This window comes from Syngnathus scovelli, chromosome 1, assembly GCF_024217435.2.
Source record: "Syngnathus scovelli strain Florida chromosome 1, RoL_Ssco_1.2, whole genome shotgun sequence".
NCBI classification, from domain to species: Eukaryota; Metazoa; Chordata; class Actinopteri; order Syngnathiformes; family Syngnathidae; genus Syngnathus; species Syngnathus scovelli.
The window spans coordinates 10,837,018-10,853,030 of record NC_090847.1 but is presented as its reverse complement, the minus strand read 5'-3'; the positions used below and the strand labels follow the sequence as shown (position 1 = coordinate 10,853,030).

Genomic DNA, 16,013 nt, shown 5'->3' with positions numbered 1-16,013 from the left:
TATCCAAATTGGCTGTCGTGAAGACCACCATAGAAATATAATGTCAACTACTTTGTGTTATTGGCGACCGAGATAGCCAATCAACAGCTACAACAAGATGACTTAGACATTCTGTTGAATATTCTGATCTCAAACAGAATGATAGTGGCATACTACAAGTAGAAGAAGCAACATTACTTTAGTTAGAACCACACAAAAGGCGATGTGAATGCCTCTCATATTGAGTTCTGCAATGTTGACTAATTTTGGAGAACACATCAGACGAAGTATATTAACATTGAGGAAGTCATGAGAATATAGTTGCAGTCAAAAGTAACATTGAGGACAAACGTCACCCTGGAGTTTCATTGTAAAGCTTTTATTATAATTGACAATTGTCTCACATCTAACTGTGCATAACTACAATATCCACAACCGCTGCTAAATGCTAAAATAAAGCTACTTCTTGATATACATCAGGAGTTATATATATTTATATAAAAAGAAATCTCACTCATTTGGATGCAAGCAATTTTGAAATGCCACATGTGGCACATCTCTCACAGCTTATATGTTACTTCATAGGGTTGGCAGTGTAGGCTGACTGCTACATGTGGTCAAAAGTCAAGATTATATAGAATGAAAAGGCATGGAAAACTCTGAAAATCACTCAAAAAACATTCACAATGTCAAACGTAAAACAGCATTCATCTCTTGTATCCATTGGGGGCCATTGCAGTTCAGATGTATCGCGTCGAACCTATACGCTTCTGAACCTGTGGAGAATGGATTTGATGAGTGGGACGATCACATGGTGCCAACAAGCCACGGTGACTGTAATGGTGTCACAAGAGCTCCGACTATGACCAAAGCGTGGAGGGCAAAAACAACGGCGTCATTCTTTGCCTCCTTCATAGTCCATTTGGCCCACAGTAGAAAAAAAACAGGCAGGTCAATCAAAGTGATTAGAGAAGAAAACCGAGCTTGTCTCTACAGCACTACTTACACAGTTGTCGTTTGTTAGCTTTCGGCTGTCTACGCAAAGTCGTCGCGGAATCAAACAAAAATAGATAAACGTTCACTCCTGAGGGAAAATATACCGGGGTGTACAATACCATTTTTATAAACATCTCTGGATGGGAGTTGGGCGATTGCTACATGGCTAGCGCTAAAACAGTCCGTGAGGAAGCATTAAATCTTGTTTCCTGCAGTCATGCCTAGAAGTTTGATGTTTTTGTAGATAAGGGCGGAAGTCACAGATGCCGTTTTCCTCCGTTCGTCAAGCATTTTCAACAAAACTGATAGTTGTTGGTCTTCATCAAAGGCTGCTCCTCCTCCTCGAGGTCACAAGACTGCTCACAGTGGCCATCGCAGCACTTTGGCGGGTCACATTCCTCGCTCAATTCAGCCTCTGTGACCTGCTGCCGCGGCTCAGGCTGCTGTTGCTGCTGCCGCTGTTGCTGCTCTTGCTGATTCACATTCTGGTAAATTAGCTGTGGGGTACATACAATTTCAGTGGTCAATTTCAAAGAAACCATGACTTTTTTTTTTCTAATGTGCTGTAAGTCCATAAGGCATTATGTAGAAGAAAGGCATATAATTGGATCTGTTTGACAGCACACTTGATTAAATCTCCATCTATTCGTTTCTTTTTTTAAATACCACTTATCCAGCACTTAACTGCTACACCCTAGACTGTTCGCCAGCCATTCAAAGGCCACAAGGATTCACACTCACATTTGCACATTTGGATAATTCGGAGTTGACAATAAACTGTACATTTCGGGAATATAGGAAGAAGACTCACAAAAGCATGGGAAGAACATACAAATTCCACACAGGCCGGAACCCAGATGTGAACACCCGACCTCAGAACTGTGTGGCAAAATAGATGTTCAGCTCACCTGTTCTTGTTCTGCTTGTTCACCAAGCTGTCTTTGTATCATCTGACTGATCTTGCTGAAAGTGGGGCGCTTGGTGGGCTCCAGATTCCAGCACATCTTCATAATATCATAGCTGCAGCAATAGAGTTGACAGAAAGATTTTTAATTTTGACTTTTTCCCATGTGCACATACTAGGTGTGTCAGAAAGGTTCCAGGACTGATGTCACAAAAGAAACAACATATTTCAAACCCAGGCTACAAACTATGAATTTTACCATGGCACCTTGATTTTTGTATGCCCTAGTTTTTGCACAATTCACTTTTGTACATTTCGTTCTCCAACCTTTCTCCCACATTTGAAATATCAGTTCAATTTGTAATCGATGCAAGTTCATACAAATGAACGATGAGTAAAATGAGCTCAACCAAAGGCAAGGCACAAGGGTTCAATCACAATGCAAGCTTTTGTTGCCAACTCAAGGTTGTAACCCTATCAGCCTCAGGCTACATTCGCATAGCACATCCTTTCAACAGTCAGACCTTCAAAATGAAAGCATACAGTAAAATAACAGTTTTACCACTCGCTCTTGGGCAGCATGGTGACTTATTTTATGGCAGCCTAAATTTACGACGTCTTAATAAGCCACCATTGGGACAAAGAAAGTGTGATCAAATACCTACAATACGAATATGTTTTTGTTTTAAAGGCCTGACTTTTGACGGAACGTTGCCACAATGTTACCCCAACTTGCCAGAGTGTTGCAGAGCAGTGATGGAGGCTTGCTATTTCCTTAAGTTGTTAATAAAAGCCTGCTTTTCTGAATACAAATTGTCCCCTGTTGAATCCTTTACACACGACACCATTGAATAAAGAAGATCGTAAAAAACCCCAACAGAATTCAAGATAAAACTTGAAGCAACTTTTTGTAGGTGCAGATCTCGCACCTGTGTCGCTTTTGTTTGCATGGCTTCTACTTCCTCAACCTGGATTTGACGCGTCTGTTAGAATATATTCTTCTTCTTCTTCTGCTGTTTCACTTTTTTGCTGCTTCAATATTCCCCCATGACCTTTCAAAAAACAGGGACTTGTTCTCACAGTAACCCTTACAAATGTGGTAGGGAAACCACCATTTTAACGCACTGAATAAATCTACGATGCATTTTTAGTAGAGACGGGTCAAATTTGACAGGTTACACAAACTTCCTAGCACTTGTTCAAAAGAATGCATGATATTTTAAGAACTATTTTGATTTTTAAATTAAGGGTGAAAGAATGACATTTACTGTATTTTATTGCTGCCAAAATGTCACTATGAGTCAAATTTGAATTACTAAGTGAAGCATGTAAGGGTTAAAGCTAAGTGTCTACATACTTGGATAAGAGAGACTTGTTCCCTGCCTCAGTCTGTTTTTTGCTGCCGTGAAATAGCAGTTCCATGGCTTACCAGCATGGCGATCATGTGGCTAACAGGCAGAACTGAGGCCTGACTCACACACAAACAACAGATCATTTGGAACTGACTCACATTCACTGTGTACATTTCCACAGAACAATTATTCCAGGGTGGCGTGACAGCCGCAACAATTAAGTACACACTCAAACACACACAAACACACACACACACACCATCATGAAAGGAAAACCAATGTATTTTCCGATATCTGCTTTAGCTCACAGTCTGTCCACCAATCATCCTAATACTTTGTCATCTTTAATCAGTCTATCTAGCCACACAAAAGTCTATCATCCATCATCTGTTCCTGATCATTTAATATCAAAACTTGTTTGCCATAGTCCACCTCCATTCATCATTAAAAGAATGACCCACTGAGGATGCCCCGTTTATTACTCAAAGACTCACTTTATATGGTATATATGGTATATTGACCAGGCAGATAGTTTGCATTTTTTATTTTATCAATTTGTTTTGGAGAAGTCAAAAAATATCTACTCTCATATTACTTCTTTGTCATAACCCTAACCCGGGTTTAACATAAGCACCCATTGTACAGGCCCAATCAAGGGTTCCTTTGGCAGCCAATGGTAGGTGTTCAGAAAGATGGTAAAGCTTACATCTCGGGAGGGGCAAAGTCTGGCTGACTCATCTGGTAGCCTCGCTTCACCATCTTGTAGAACCTGGAGTCCACAGCCATGCTGGGGTAAGGGCTCTTGCCTAATGGAGCAGAAACACATGAGAAAGCAACACCACAAAATATCCATCTCCGAAAAACAAACAAATGCTCATCCCTGGTTTCCGAACAACTGGGTGTTGACTAGCAAACAGAAGCAGAGCAAAGGGGCCTCAATGAGCTGCAAGGATTCATAATGATGCGGCATTGGCTAAACCTCTGCGCAATGGGTATGTTTATCACCACTTCTGATTTTGAATTAGTTGTATGTTTAAAAAGTAAGTTAGTGGTAGTGGTAGTTGCAAACAAGTCATGGAACTGTGGCTAACGTTGGCTTGTGCACAGTCCTAATGTTAGTACTATCTTGAAGCTGGACAGTGTTCTCTGTGACTATTTATCAAGACAATGACTTTCATAATTACATACCATAATGAATGGCGATATTTGGGAATCGCACTTCTGCACGAGTGAGGGGCTTGAGTATGGTCCTGATCTGTATATCACCTGAAGTTGGGTGTGTGGAGACTACCTCCTGTATGTGTGTGTGTGTCTTTCCATGTGTATGTCTTCTCACCCAGAGAAAAGATCTCCCACAGGAGGATTCCATAGGACCAGACGTCACTTTGGACAGTGTATACGCAGTCAAAAATGCTCTCTGGAGCCATCCACTTCACTGGCAAACGTGCCTTCAAATAGACATGACCGACAGTCCATGAAACAAGTGCCACTAGCCGCTTGCAATACGGTTGACAAATGTATGCTTACGTTGCCCTTCACCACGTAGTTGGAGTCGTTCATGATGTCTCGGGCCAGGCCAAAGTCACAAATCTTGGCTACTCTACGGTCTGTCAGGAGAACGTTTCGAGCAGCCACGTCTCTGTGAATGCACTGAAAGAAAGCAGAATTCGCATTGAATGATAAGACAACAGTCCCTGTTATATCACAGATTCCCTGTTAAACCTGTTTCCTAATGATTCTGCTTAAGAAAAAAACAAAACAAAAAAACAACGCAGCCTCATGAAGCACTTCAATCTTGGGTTTGATTCGGGCCGATGCAGCGAATGGGAAACCTGGCAGGAGGCGGTAGGGGGGAAAAAAGAACCAATAGCTCAGCTACTGGCGAGGCCGCTTAAAGTGCCTCGTTCTAATTGGATAGTGTCATGTCACGCATGATAGAAGAACTATGAGGGGAAAAAAGTGCTGGGAAGTGCTCATCACAAGATGGTTGGGTGCTGGTTGCACTGCAAGCAAGGCTCACCTCTCACCTCTTAGATATGCACCTAGGGAAGCTCCCTCGACTGTCTTTTGTGGTGGTAGTTAGTGGGCGTCTATCATCGTTTGGAAGCTTTTTTGAAAAACCAGGTCAAATATGTTACCACAAGTCTTTGCTGAATTTGCTTTAGGTCGTGGTTGAAGGCAAAAGAAGCTCACAGTGAGAAAGAATTTTGACTCAGACTCAATGTTTAAAAACTGGCCTAGGAACTCCGAATATTTCATGTTTAAAAATTGGCCAAGGAACCCCGAATATTTCATTGTCTGGACCTTCGGCACAATTTCCTAAAGGACTATGATGTCTTAAGTAAGAATTGACATACTTTGAGAAGTAAGTAGCCTACTATGAATGTATTTCTTCCAAAGGATTCAGTACAAATGATCCATCTGTCCATTGGTCCATCCGTCCATCCATTATCTGAACCACTTATATCCCCACGAGGGTTGCGGGCCAGTACAAATTATGAGTGCATAATGGCTTACAGAGCTGTATCAAACAAATCCTTTTATACCCGTAAATTCTTTCCCTCAGTGAATGAGAATTGTTGCATGAGAATGGATAAGGAATCTTGCCAATAAACACAATTGCCAATGGTACCAGAATTGCTAATCGATTCTAGTTCCATATCAAGCCTCTGAAGGACTGGCAGCCAGTCCTAAGTATAACCTGCTTACACAAATTCATATAAAATTCAGATAAATTGGTTAGTACCCATCACAAAGACATGAGAATTGACTGATTTTCCACCGTTGTCACAGGTGAGCTGGAGTCAATCGCCTCGGTGGCCAAAATGCAGGGTACAACTTTGACTGGTCGCTCATCAATTGCCAATGTACACTCACACTTGTCATTAATTCACGTAATGTATGTTTTTTGTAGTATAGAGGGAAAACAGTGCTCAGAGAAAACTCACAGAACCGAGAACATGCAAACTCCACACAGGAAAGCATCAATCACCGAAACTTTGACAATGGGGCGGACCTTTGCCCCCTTTAAAATATCAAATTAATCAGATAACACTTTGCACAGCTAGATCATGAACAAAAAATACTCACATTTTTAGCAGCCAAAAAGTCCAAGCCTTGAACCACTTGATAGGAAAACCTCAACATGTCATCCAAGTCCAACGGCCATTCTCCATTTTCCTTGCACGCTGCATCTAGGCACAAGTCCCATCATGTTAGCAAGACAATGAAGCACTGTGCGTTTAAGAAAAAAATGCTCCTAAAATAAGTGACAATGTTACTTTGTAATGGTTCGCTGTTTGGCAGCTGACACGGTCTCATCTCCAAGTAGCTGCTCGACGACTCACTAGAGATCCCACTGTCACTGGAGGGTGAAAGTCACAAGCATACTTTTGTGGAACGTGAGCTAAAACAACTTGGGAAGAGCTGGAGTGAGTAACAGGGAATGCGTTGGTCAGGTCATCAATCAATCTCACGTCACATCAGGCCTCATAGACAAGCATCGACTCTGCTCACTTATGTGCAATTTATACTTAGCATCATTTTGACGAGTTCAGAAGAATTACTGTCGCCCAAGCCTGGCAAGCCAGACCAAGGCTGTACCAGCAATTCCGTCTGGTGGGGAGTCGCATTGATATGTATTTCTGATGCTGGGCAAACCTGAGCAAACGGACAGTTCAAAGAAACCAATCGGCGAAGAGCGCACGTGACAGCGAGGAAAAAAAATCCACATCTTTTCAAGTAAATGCTTCCAGGCCTTTCGGCCAATGGGGTTTCAATGACGCTATAGTTATTCAAAATACCGAATTGAACGAATTACTGCCTCCCTCACGTGCCATTTTGAATGTTGTGAGGATGGACTTGATGTTATGCATGAAAGATACGTAACATAAGTAAACAAATGGATTCATTAGCTGTGCCCCGATGAACGGGCTCTCTCACCAGACCAATCGCTGGTGCAGCAGTGGGTTTGGCTTGCCAGGTTAGTGTCACCCAGAACTTGGGAGCAAAACGCTGTCTAACACGCTCTGACCGTGACAGCTCGAAGGGCTTGAGGAGATGAGCCGAGAACGCCGCATACTTGAACTCGGCAAGAGGCCACGTGATGAAACCAACCCCTTTTGCCCTAGTCCTAAAACAATGTGGTGGTAGCGTTTATCGTCATCAGTCATCCCAAGAGATAGGCAGATTGAGCCTTCGTCTCTGCGATCCAGGCAGCCTTAGAAAATTCTGGCCTCTTGGGAATAATGTTATCTGCCATGTTTGATACATTCAATTACAGCTACGAACAGACATAGAGGTCAACAGTGTGTGTTGCAAAAGACGACTGAAGATCACTTTGCGAAAACAGCAAATTAAACAGACTTGTATGAACCATCCCATCATGAACAACACACTGCACTTAGTGCCATTGGGGAATTATGTCAACAAGCACAACACATGCATATTTGCAATGTAGAAGTAAATCAAGAAATTCCAGGGGGAAAAAACACGCTAGCACAAAAAAGTCGTTGCCAATGTTCTTGGTGGCTTACCTTCTTATGAATTTTTTCTGATTGCAGATGTTTTTATAGTCGTTAGCGTTCTCCGTTAAGTTGATAACAAAGCTCATAAAAGTTTCAGCCTTCTGGCGGAGGAAGTTCAATAGGTCCCCGAGGCTGCAGTACTCTGTGATTACAAGCACGGGTCCTGAAGAGGAACCACGCCACAGTAAGACCATTGCAGCTAAAACACATACTGGATCTGCTCACAGTAGGCTTGCAAATCATGTTACCTCCATAGGTGCAGGCCCCCAGTAGATTGACAATGTTCTTGTGATGTCCCAAGTGACTCAGGATCTTCAGCTCTGACATCAGAGCTTCTCTCTCGTCAGAATGAGCGCTGGCTTTAAAGAGTAACACAACATATTGACATCAGTCTGCCCTCACTGACTCCGTTGCGTGCAAATAAGTATTATGTCTATCACATTTTCTGTGACAACAGATCACGGCCAAACCTTTTAACATTTTCACAGCCACACGCATCACATTGTCTTGCTCTCCCAGACCGATGGCTGTGGCCTCCACAACTTTTCCAAAAGCTCCGGCACCCAAGATTTTTCCTGCAAAGTTGTACCTGACTTCATGACTTTGAAACAACTTTCATCATTTTATTCATGGCTGAAAGTTTGAATGAGAGTGAAAATTAAACTTGGCCATTACTATCTTGGTCAAGGCAGATTCTTTTTTTTAATACAGCTCTGGTTTTGTATCTCATTATAGTCTGCAGGTGTAACTATTTCATATAAAACATGCTACTAACCTAACTTCAGTTTGTCCCGTGGGAACTCCCATTTATCATTGTAGGGCAGTTGTGTGGGGTCAATAAATGTGTAGTTGTTTCCATCTCTTGCCTCAATGATCTTCCAATGGATCTCATACCTGGGTTTCTAATCAAGGGAAGAAGGGATAGAGTAAATTCAAAGCAAGTCAAGTTTGCCTTTAAACAGCCACCACACTGTCATTTGAGCTTTACCTGCTTATATTTGTATAACAGAAAAACCAGAAGCAGAAGGAGGATGGACAGAATGCCTGCTGATCCGGTCAAGGTGGAGGTGAAAAGTTTGTCTACATAACAAGAGAAAGATCAATTAATCATGGCGTGTTCAATGTGTTACAAAAGCCACTTCTTTGAATATGTAACTGTAGAAAATGTGCTTAAATTTGCATTAGCTGTGAGAATGGGTCATTGGTGTTGTAGATGACATTAAGCACCAAAGTAAGCAGCTGACTGTGAGGAAAACAGAAATTTTCATGCAGAACATCAAATGTGGTTTAAGTCACGACCCTGTGACTCAGCAAAAAAAAAAAAAAAAAAAAAAATCACAAGCTCAAAACGACACTTCTGATTGGATATGCACCAGAAACTTCCATGGCAAATGTGTCGCTGCTGACTCCAACGAGGTTAAAGGCCACACACTCGACTGTCATCCTTCGGCTGGATGGTCCCACGGTCAGAACACTCTCCACCGCCACCGCCCCGTACTCCCCTCTCTGAAGCTCCACTGTTTGAGCTTGTAGGAGGGTGGCCATCTGCAGCCCGGTATTGTTTTCGTTGCACCTGGCTCAATGCAAACAGGTCAACATTTAGAATATAGCAGTAGTTTACAGAATTTTGAACAAAATGCTCTGTAATGGAGAGAAGTGTAGTTGAGAACTGGCATAATTTTTTTTCCTGATACCAGAAAAATTACAACGGAGACACTTGAGTGGTTCCTGTAAATGGTCACATAATCGGTTTTCTTCTGGCATGAAATCAATTCCTGCTCAATTTCTAACTGAGCCTACTGGGATAAGCTCCATCCCTCATGTGACCCTGAACAGAAGAAACACTTCAGATGTATGAGTTTTCATCTGGCACTTCGACAGTAGTCAGAGACCAGCATTCTTCCAACCTTTTTTCTTTTCTTTTCTTTTCTTTTCTTTTTGTCCATAGTAAAACTCAATTGTTACTGTAATGTCCAAAGTCCATCCTTTCAGATTAGCTTGTGGTGTTCATTACAACCACATATTTGCCCATAGTACGTGGTATCTGTACCATTAACCCATATCAAACCTTTCCATTATGGAAAACTAATAGAAATATATAATAATTATAGTTACTAAAATAGATATAATTGAATATGCAACATCGTTGAAATGTGTTAAGATGTTACTAAAATAGATATTATTCAATATGCAATATAGTGAAAATGTGCTGCGACACTATTACATCTTGGCATTTTAAATGATAAAAGTTCATTTGTGCAAATCAAGTTTTCTATAACTGTACAAGAATTACATTGTTTTTCGTCTCTCTCTTTTGTTGTGTCATTGAATATTACATCTGTGGTGTTGTCCAATTAGGTAGTGGTCATACCAGGAATGTGTACGATTGTGCGCAAATGTTAGAGATTTATGGAAAAATAGTCTCTAAAAACAGTGGATGCAGACTGGACTGGTTCGCACAACGCCTCACAGTTCAGAGGTGCGGGGTTTGATTCTGGCTCTGGCCTTCCAATGTGGGGTATGCATGTTCTCCCTGTGCCTGCATGGGTTTCATCTGGGTACTCCAGTTTCCTCCCCGCCTGGAAACTGTGTGCCCCGCCTACTGCCCGACCTACTGCTGAGACCTATCACGACCCCCGTGGGGACAAGCAGTACAGTGAAAGGATGGATGGATCGCCTGTTTGCCAAGTTCACGTATTTAGGAGTAAAAGTACCCAGGACTCTGTTCATAGTACTACAACCTATAAAGCTAAATCAGACGGATGTTGCATAGTAAAGTAAAGAATACTTTTTGTGTCACTCATTTGAATAAGAATGCTTAATTTTTCATTCGGCAAAACCACTCACGTTGGGCGTATTCCAAAACATTGGTACCAGATGATTCTAGGGGCAGGATAACCAAAGGACGTGCACGTCAGAGTGGTCACATTTTCCCATCTCACCATGGCGACCGGTCTCTCTGCCATTGAGAAGAAAACACTGGCGATCAACATAAAGCACAAAATCGGGGCCGGGGAGATGAAGAAAAGATGCACATCACTTACGATACATCTGGACTTGGAATGTGATGGAGGCGTTGGCCAAGTCGCTCCTAGCATTGAAGGTGTACTGGCCTTGCTCCTGTGCATTCATTCTCTTTAGTTGCAATGTAGCGTGGTATCTGATAGGGAAAAAGGAAGAGGAATTTAATTTCACCTACTTCGGAACTTGTGCCCTTCAACATCAGTGTACCGTAAAGAACTTCCTTGTTGCAGCAGTCTCATTACCTGGGGGTTTCAAAAGTATCCACTCTCTGAACTCAAAGTAAAGTGCAGATACTTGTAAATGTGTAAAAGAAAGAAAGACTGGATATGTACTACTTCACCTGTTATAAAGGAACATGAATAAATAAATAAATAAATAAATAAATAAATAAATAAATAAATAAATAAATAATCCACCAGCAAAAAGCTAGCTCCTCTTGTCATGGAAATCCCCCACAACAACCAGGTGCGATATACCGTATTGTATTCCTGCCACTGGAAGTTTGAAGCGCCTATATTTCATGGCTTTGTAGACATAAGACAAGTTGGTAGACAAAGTAGCATTGATTTTTCAGCATGCCGTTGCAGCACAAAACAAGTGTTTGAAAGCAAAGACCTTGAATTGATTTTTCACTCAGCTACATTTTTATACAGTACACTCTCTCTGAGGTAAATTACTGTAACGGTACTCAGGTCCTATTGCTCATAGTGCTTCTCCTCTACCCAATGTATTTATAAAATATTAGATTAAATTTTTACCTGTTGTTATACCGAATGAGCTTGTTCTCCTGTGTGGACGTACTGGAAGATGTTGGCGTTTGCCAGCTGTGTTCCACAATATGAGGGTACGCCTCAATGAGCACCGTGAGCTCCAAATCTTCTCCCTCATTCACCTCAATTGCAAGACCCTTGTGGGCCAGCTTTGGGGAGAGCTGGGGCAACAGTCGGATGTATGGCTTTTCTGCGTAGGTGACTCCAGAGAATTAGGTCCTGAACGCATCCTTTTGCCCGAGCCATGCCAGGAGTGACTTTTCTTACCTACAACCAGCAAGTATGTCGTCGAACTGTTCACCCCTGCTTCATTAGTGCCGATGCAGGAAATGTTGCTCGTGTCTGCAAGGTCCACGGCATGGATGGTTAGAATGCTTTGTATGTCCAGACGGTTTTCTCCACTGGAGCGAACCTTCTCTTCTATGGTGGGTTTCTGAAGACAACAAGATAAAGCAGAATTCATGATTTTTGTAAATATGAGAGAAATCCCTCCTATGGGTCGCACTAACTGATTTGGTGGTGTATATCCAGGTGACATTGTAGTTGAAGTTAGGATTGTGTGTAGTACAACAGATCTTGAGTTCCTCCCCAACAATTCGTATGTATTCATCTTTCTCCAAAAACACATACGGAGGGAAGCGGAGCTCTGGAGATACAGTTTTACAATTAGATCAGACAATGTTGCGCTTATCACCACAGTGTTGCGGTCTACAGTGGTCTCACTCTGAATGACGTTAATGGAGAAGGCTTTGGAGGTGCGCTCTACCCCGTTGACCTTGGCTGTGCATACGTAGTCAGCGTTGAAGCTGGGGTGGAGGCTGTGGATGAGAATACCACGGTGGCGGTATACTGTGAAGTTCATCCCAGGGGGAACGCTGGTGCCGTTGTCCATGCGGAGACTCATGTCTGTGGCACTTGGATCAGTCAGAAGGCAGGGTAGCAAGTAAACCTCACCCTCTTTTTTAACAACCCTCAGCAAGGTGCTGCTGGTCCAGAAGACACGGCTGGGATCTGGTTTAGGGAGAGCAAAGGATTGGAAACAATAACCAACACTGACCTAGGTAAAGTGGTGAGGCAAATGGCCGGAGCTCACCTTTTACAAACACATGCACTGATGAGGTCACATTACGATGCTGGGTCCCGCCTGTGTAAGAACACCTGTAGGTCCCAGTGAATTCAGCTGAGAGACGCTCCACCTTTAAAATGGAGACATTTCCTCTCCCCTTGGACATGTAACGTTTGTGTTTGGCCAGCCTTGGTTGCAAGTTCACAGGTGCATCACCTTCGCATCTTAGATCCAGTATGGTGCCTGATTTGACCACCACCTCAGGACCTGACACCACTTTTGAGTTGAGCCTGATCACTGGACGCCTCCACTCCGCTAAGGAAGAAGATCCATGATGATATAACTTTCCAATGAGATTTTGACTTAACTGCTTGCCATACTATTTTGTTTGTCAACTCAAGACAAAAAAAGAGTTGTCTGAACAACGGCTCATGTCTAAGAAAAAAATAAAAATACGAATCGCATTTCTTCTGAGTATTTGGCTTTAAACACATTCTTGCGTAATTTCAGAATGAAGCATTTGTCTTTGAGAGGCAAAATACATTTTGAGCTAGTACATAATAAGCTGCGTACTTCAGCCGTCACATGGTCACACTGTGAACAACTGTCAAATATTGTTTGTTCAACAGTCACTGCCTCATGTTGCCTCATGTACGAAAGTTTCATTCATTCCAGTCCTGGCCTTAACAAGTGCATTCACATGAATTCAGCAGCTAGTATTTAAGCAGAAGAGCAGATGAATCTATTTGGGATAATACCGTCATTTGTTAACTGGAATGTACTGTAAGAGTGACGTTCTGATTTTGGGCTGAGGGCCCTTAAAGTTGAGATCATGTCTTCTCTTCCAAATGAAAATCTAGTGACCTTTCAACTCCCTCACATGAGGTAGAGAGTACACTTTCAGTTAGGGTTATACAAGTTTCAATTATGGTGTGTTCTAAGTCTTTAAGCAAAATTGAGATTCTACATTTTCCCTTTGGCTCATTCCCAGCAATGGATGTTAGAGACACGCCAATAAGTATTTATGCCTTAACTCTTCCTGTGGGCCTTTCCCACCCATGCACGCTGTTCATTGAAACTTCCGTTACCACCCCCAAGCCTGGCCCCCCATCAATGTTATACAGTAATCCACCGCAAAGTGAAACCAATTCAGTCAGTCAGAATTAACACAACACAAAAGAGCCATTTGTGTGGAGATGGTAAAACATGAAATTGCAATTAGAGGTCAAGCAGCTGAATCCTAGATACGTTCTTTTACGAGCCTCCAAAATGGTAGTAGTTAATCACAAGAGAAACCCCTTGAGAAATTCATTATGCTACTAAAAGACAGTCATCTTAATTGGACAGCATCAGAAACAAAAACAACCATGAGTAAGTATCAGAAAAAAATGAAATAAATAGATTAAAAAAAATTGTGTATATTTTTTTAAAAGTGCTTCAAAGTAAAACACCTCTTGAGTTGTTTGATTTCCTGCCTTACCTGCGGCAACGAAGATCACAAATCCCAGCAGCAGACTGAGGAGAGACTGCATCCTGAATCGACGCCAAAGCAGCGATTGAGAGTTGATGTGTGTGGGTACAACACAACACAACACCCTTTTGAAATCTGCAGCGAGCACGACAGACGAAACTACATCACAAGCAGCTCTTTGAGTCATTCTCATTACCTTCTCTTTTCTCACCACATTACACAGCTTGTTTTTGATTTTCAAAAGGGATCAACAACTGCACACAACAGTCTTCCTAACGATTAGGGAGAGTGAATTAATACATTTACCGGTTTGGTTTAGATCAGATGTTGTATAAGGTGATCCTAAGTTAATGCAACATACAACCTAACTATTGAGGATGTCTGGTACCCTAACCTTCCTGTTACGTTTCTTTCTTTGGTATTCCAAAAATATTCATAGGGCAACATGACCCATTGCATGATTGAATGATGGTTCATTTTAGGATGTATACCTACCTGTATGGTACAGAGATATACCTAAAAATGATCAGAACATAACTTAATTCATATATATTACCGTCATTTCTGGACTATAAACTGCATCCAAATATAAGCCACATCAGATAAAATTAGGGGAAAATCGTGTTTTGTTCATATATAAGACGCACTAGACTATAAAACACAGGCGTTTTAATGTTTAATTTCCATACATAAGAGAATGTGTAGAAATATTCAATATTATAAAAATCATAAAAAAATCCATAGATAGGCCGCACAGGACTATAAGCCGCAGGGTTTCACAGCTTGTGCAAAAAGTAGCGGCTTACAGTCCGAAAAAATGCGCTACTTATTTTCAACAACGCTTGTCCTGTTCAGAGTCACGGTGGGTGCTGGAACCAGATCCGCCAGCCATATATTTGCATACTATTAATATTATTATTAATATTCATTCACTCATCATCCGAACTGCTTATCCTCACAAGGGTCACAGGCATGCTGGACCCTATCCTAGCAGGCGGTACGCAGATTACACCCTGAACTGAACCTCAAATATAACCCTTCAAAACAAGTCTGTGATTTTGAAAAATATTTGATTAAAATAGTTTGAATAGTAGTCTTCACAATCGCGAGATGTGACCGCATGATCAAAATTTCGTAGTCGGTATTGGCGAATACTCAAATTTAAGTACCGTGATGTTTTTGCATCCCAGTCAGTCAGTTCAAATAAACACATATAACGAAAAGACGTAAACAGTATAAATAGAGCCATTGCGGTGTGTTTTCATAATTCTTCCAGTTTGAACCTAACAGGAGGGGGGTTCAGTGTGGTATTCCAAATGGGCTATACGTGCATCACATTGAGGCTGTAGAACTGTGTCGTTTCAGCATATCAAGCTTGGCGATGCACATGAGAAACAGGAAAAAAGTGTCATGCAATGTGGTTTACGTATGGCATTGAGCAAATGATAGCAATAGACATTAACAAACTTCTGCAGTTTTTCCCTTTGTGATTTGTTAAAGATGATCAAACTAAAGGTTGAAATGGTCAAGGTTGAAAACCTATTGTAACATCAAACAGGAAAAGTTCTCACCGGAGGTTGTGTTCAGCCTGGCAGAGGAGAAGCCAAAAATGCTAGTGTCCCCGTTTGAACATCAGGAGCAGACCCGAGAGTCTCCTCCTGCCTTCTTCACACTGTCTCCACCACTCATGTCACTCAGCAAACATGAAATGTTTGAGGCAGTCAAGTGGATGGTGGAGGGGACTGTGTGTGTTTGTGTGTAAGGGAGGGAGGCTGTGCAGCACATTATGCTGAACTAATTAATGAGCCAGCTCCAATGTGCCAAATCAAGGCCAAATTCTCCCAAGACAAGGAGGTGCGACAAAGCACTTCCTTTTCTGCAGAACCGCTGCGGGAAGTGAGACATTAAACAGGAAAAGCACAGAA

At 41.9% G+C, this 16,013-nt stretch overlaps 1 protein-coding gene across 2 annotated transcripts; it reads right to left on the bottom strand.

Moving 5' to 3' along the window:
* Nucleotides 1-342: 342 nt before the first annotated feature.
* LOC125983082 (macrophage colony-stimulating factor 1 receptor 1) lies at nucleotides 343-15,906 on the bottom strand. Of its 2 annotated transcripts, none has more exons than XM_049743974.2 (22): nucleotides 15,660-15,906; nucleotides 14,098-14,223; nucleotides 12,645-12,932; nucleotides 12,275-12,562; nucleotides 12,061-12,197; nucleotides 11,819-11,984; nucleotides 11,540-11,741; nucleotides 10,802-10,917; nucleotides 10,605-10,716; nucleotides 9,113-9,330; nucleotides 8,746-8,837; nucleotides 8,533-8,659; nucleotides 8,228-8,332; nucleotides 8,006-8,116; nucleotides 7,767-7,920; nucleotides 6,513-6,595; nucleotides 6,322-6,425; nucleotides 4,759-4,881; nucleotides 4,568-4,679; nucleotides 3,938-4,037; nucleotides 1,884-1,995; nucleotides 343-1,472 (listed from the first exon to the last, which is right to left on the bottom strand). In XM_049743974.2, the coding sequence occupies exons 2-22, from the start codon at nucleotides 14,147-14,149 to the stop codon at nucleotides 1,269-1,271; spliced, it is 3,006 nt and encodes a 1,001-aa protein (XP_049599931.1). In that variant the 5' UTR covers nucleotides 14,150-14,223; nucleotides 15,660-15,906; the 3' UTR covers nucleotides 343-1,268. The 2 variants fall into 2 exon arrangements, with proteins under 2 accessions (XP_049599931.1, XP_049599936.1); XM_049743979.2 differs by having other exon boundaries at nucleotides 9,131-9,330; nucleotides 15,660-15,901.
* Between the last annotated feature and the right edge of the window lie 107 nt (nucleotides 15,907-16,013).

What these genes read in the sequence shown, in the direction of transcription:
- LOC125983082 (XM_049743974.2), bottom strand. Translation starts at nt 14,149, where the DNA reads ATGCAGTCTCTCCTCAGTCTGCTGCTGGGATTTGTGATCTTCGTTGCC. An exon ending in TGTGATCTTCGTTGCCGCAG is followed by an intron (nt 12,933 to 14,097) that starts GTAAGGCAGGAA and finishes CTTCTTCCTTAG; the next exon opens with CGGAGTGGAGGCGTCCAGTG. An exon ending in AGTGCATGTGTTTGTAAAAG is followed by an intron (nt 12,563 to 12,644) that starts GTGAGCTCCGGC and finishes TCCCTAAACCAG; the next exon opens with ATCCCAGCCGTGTCTTCTGG.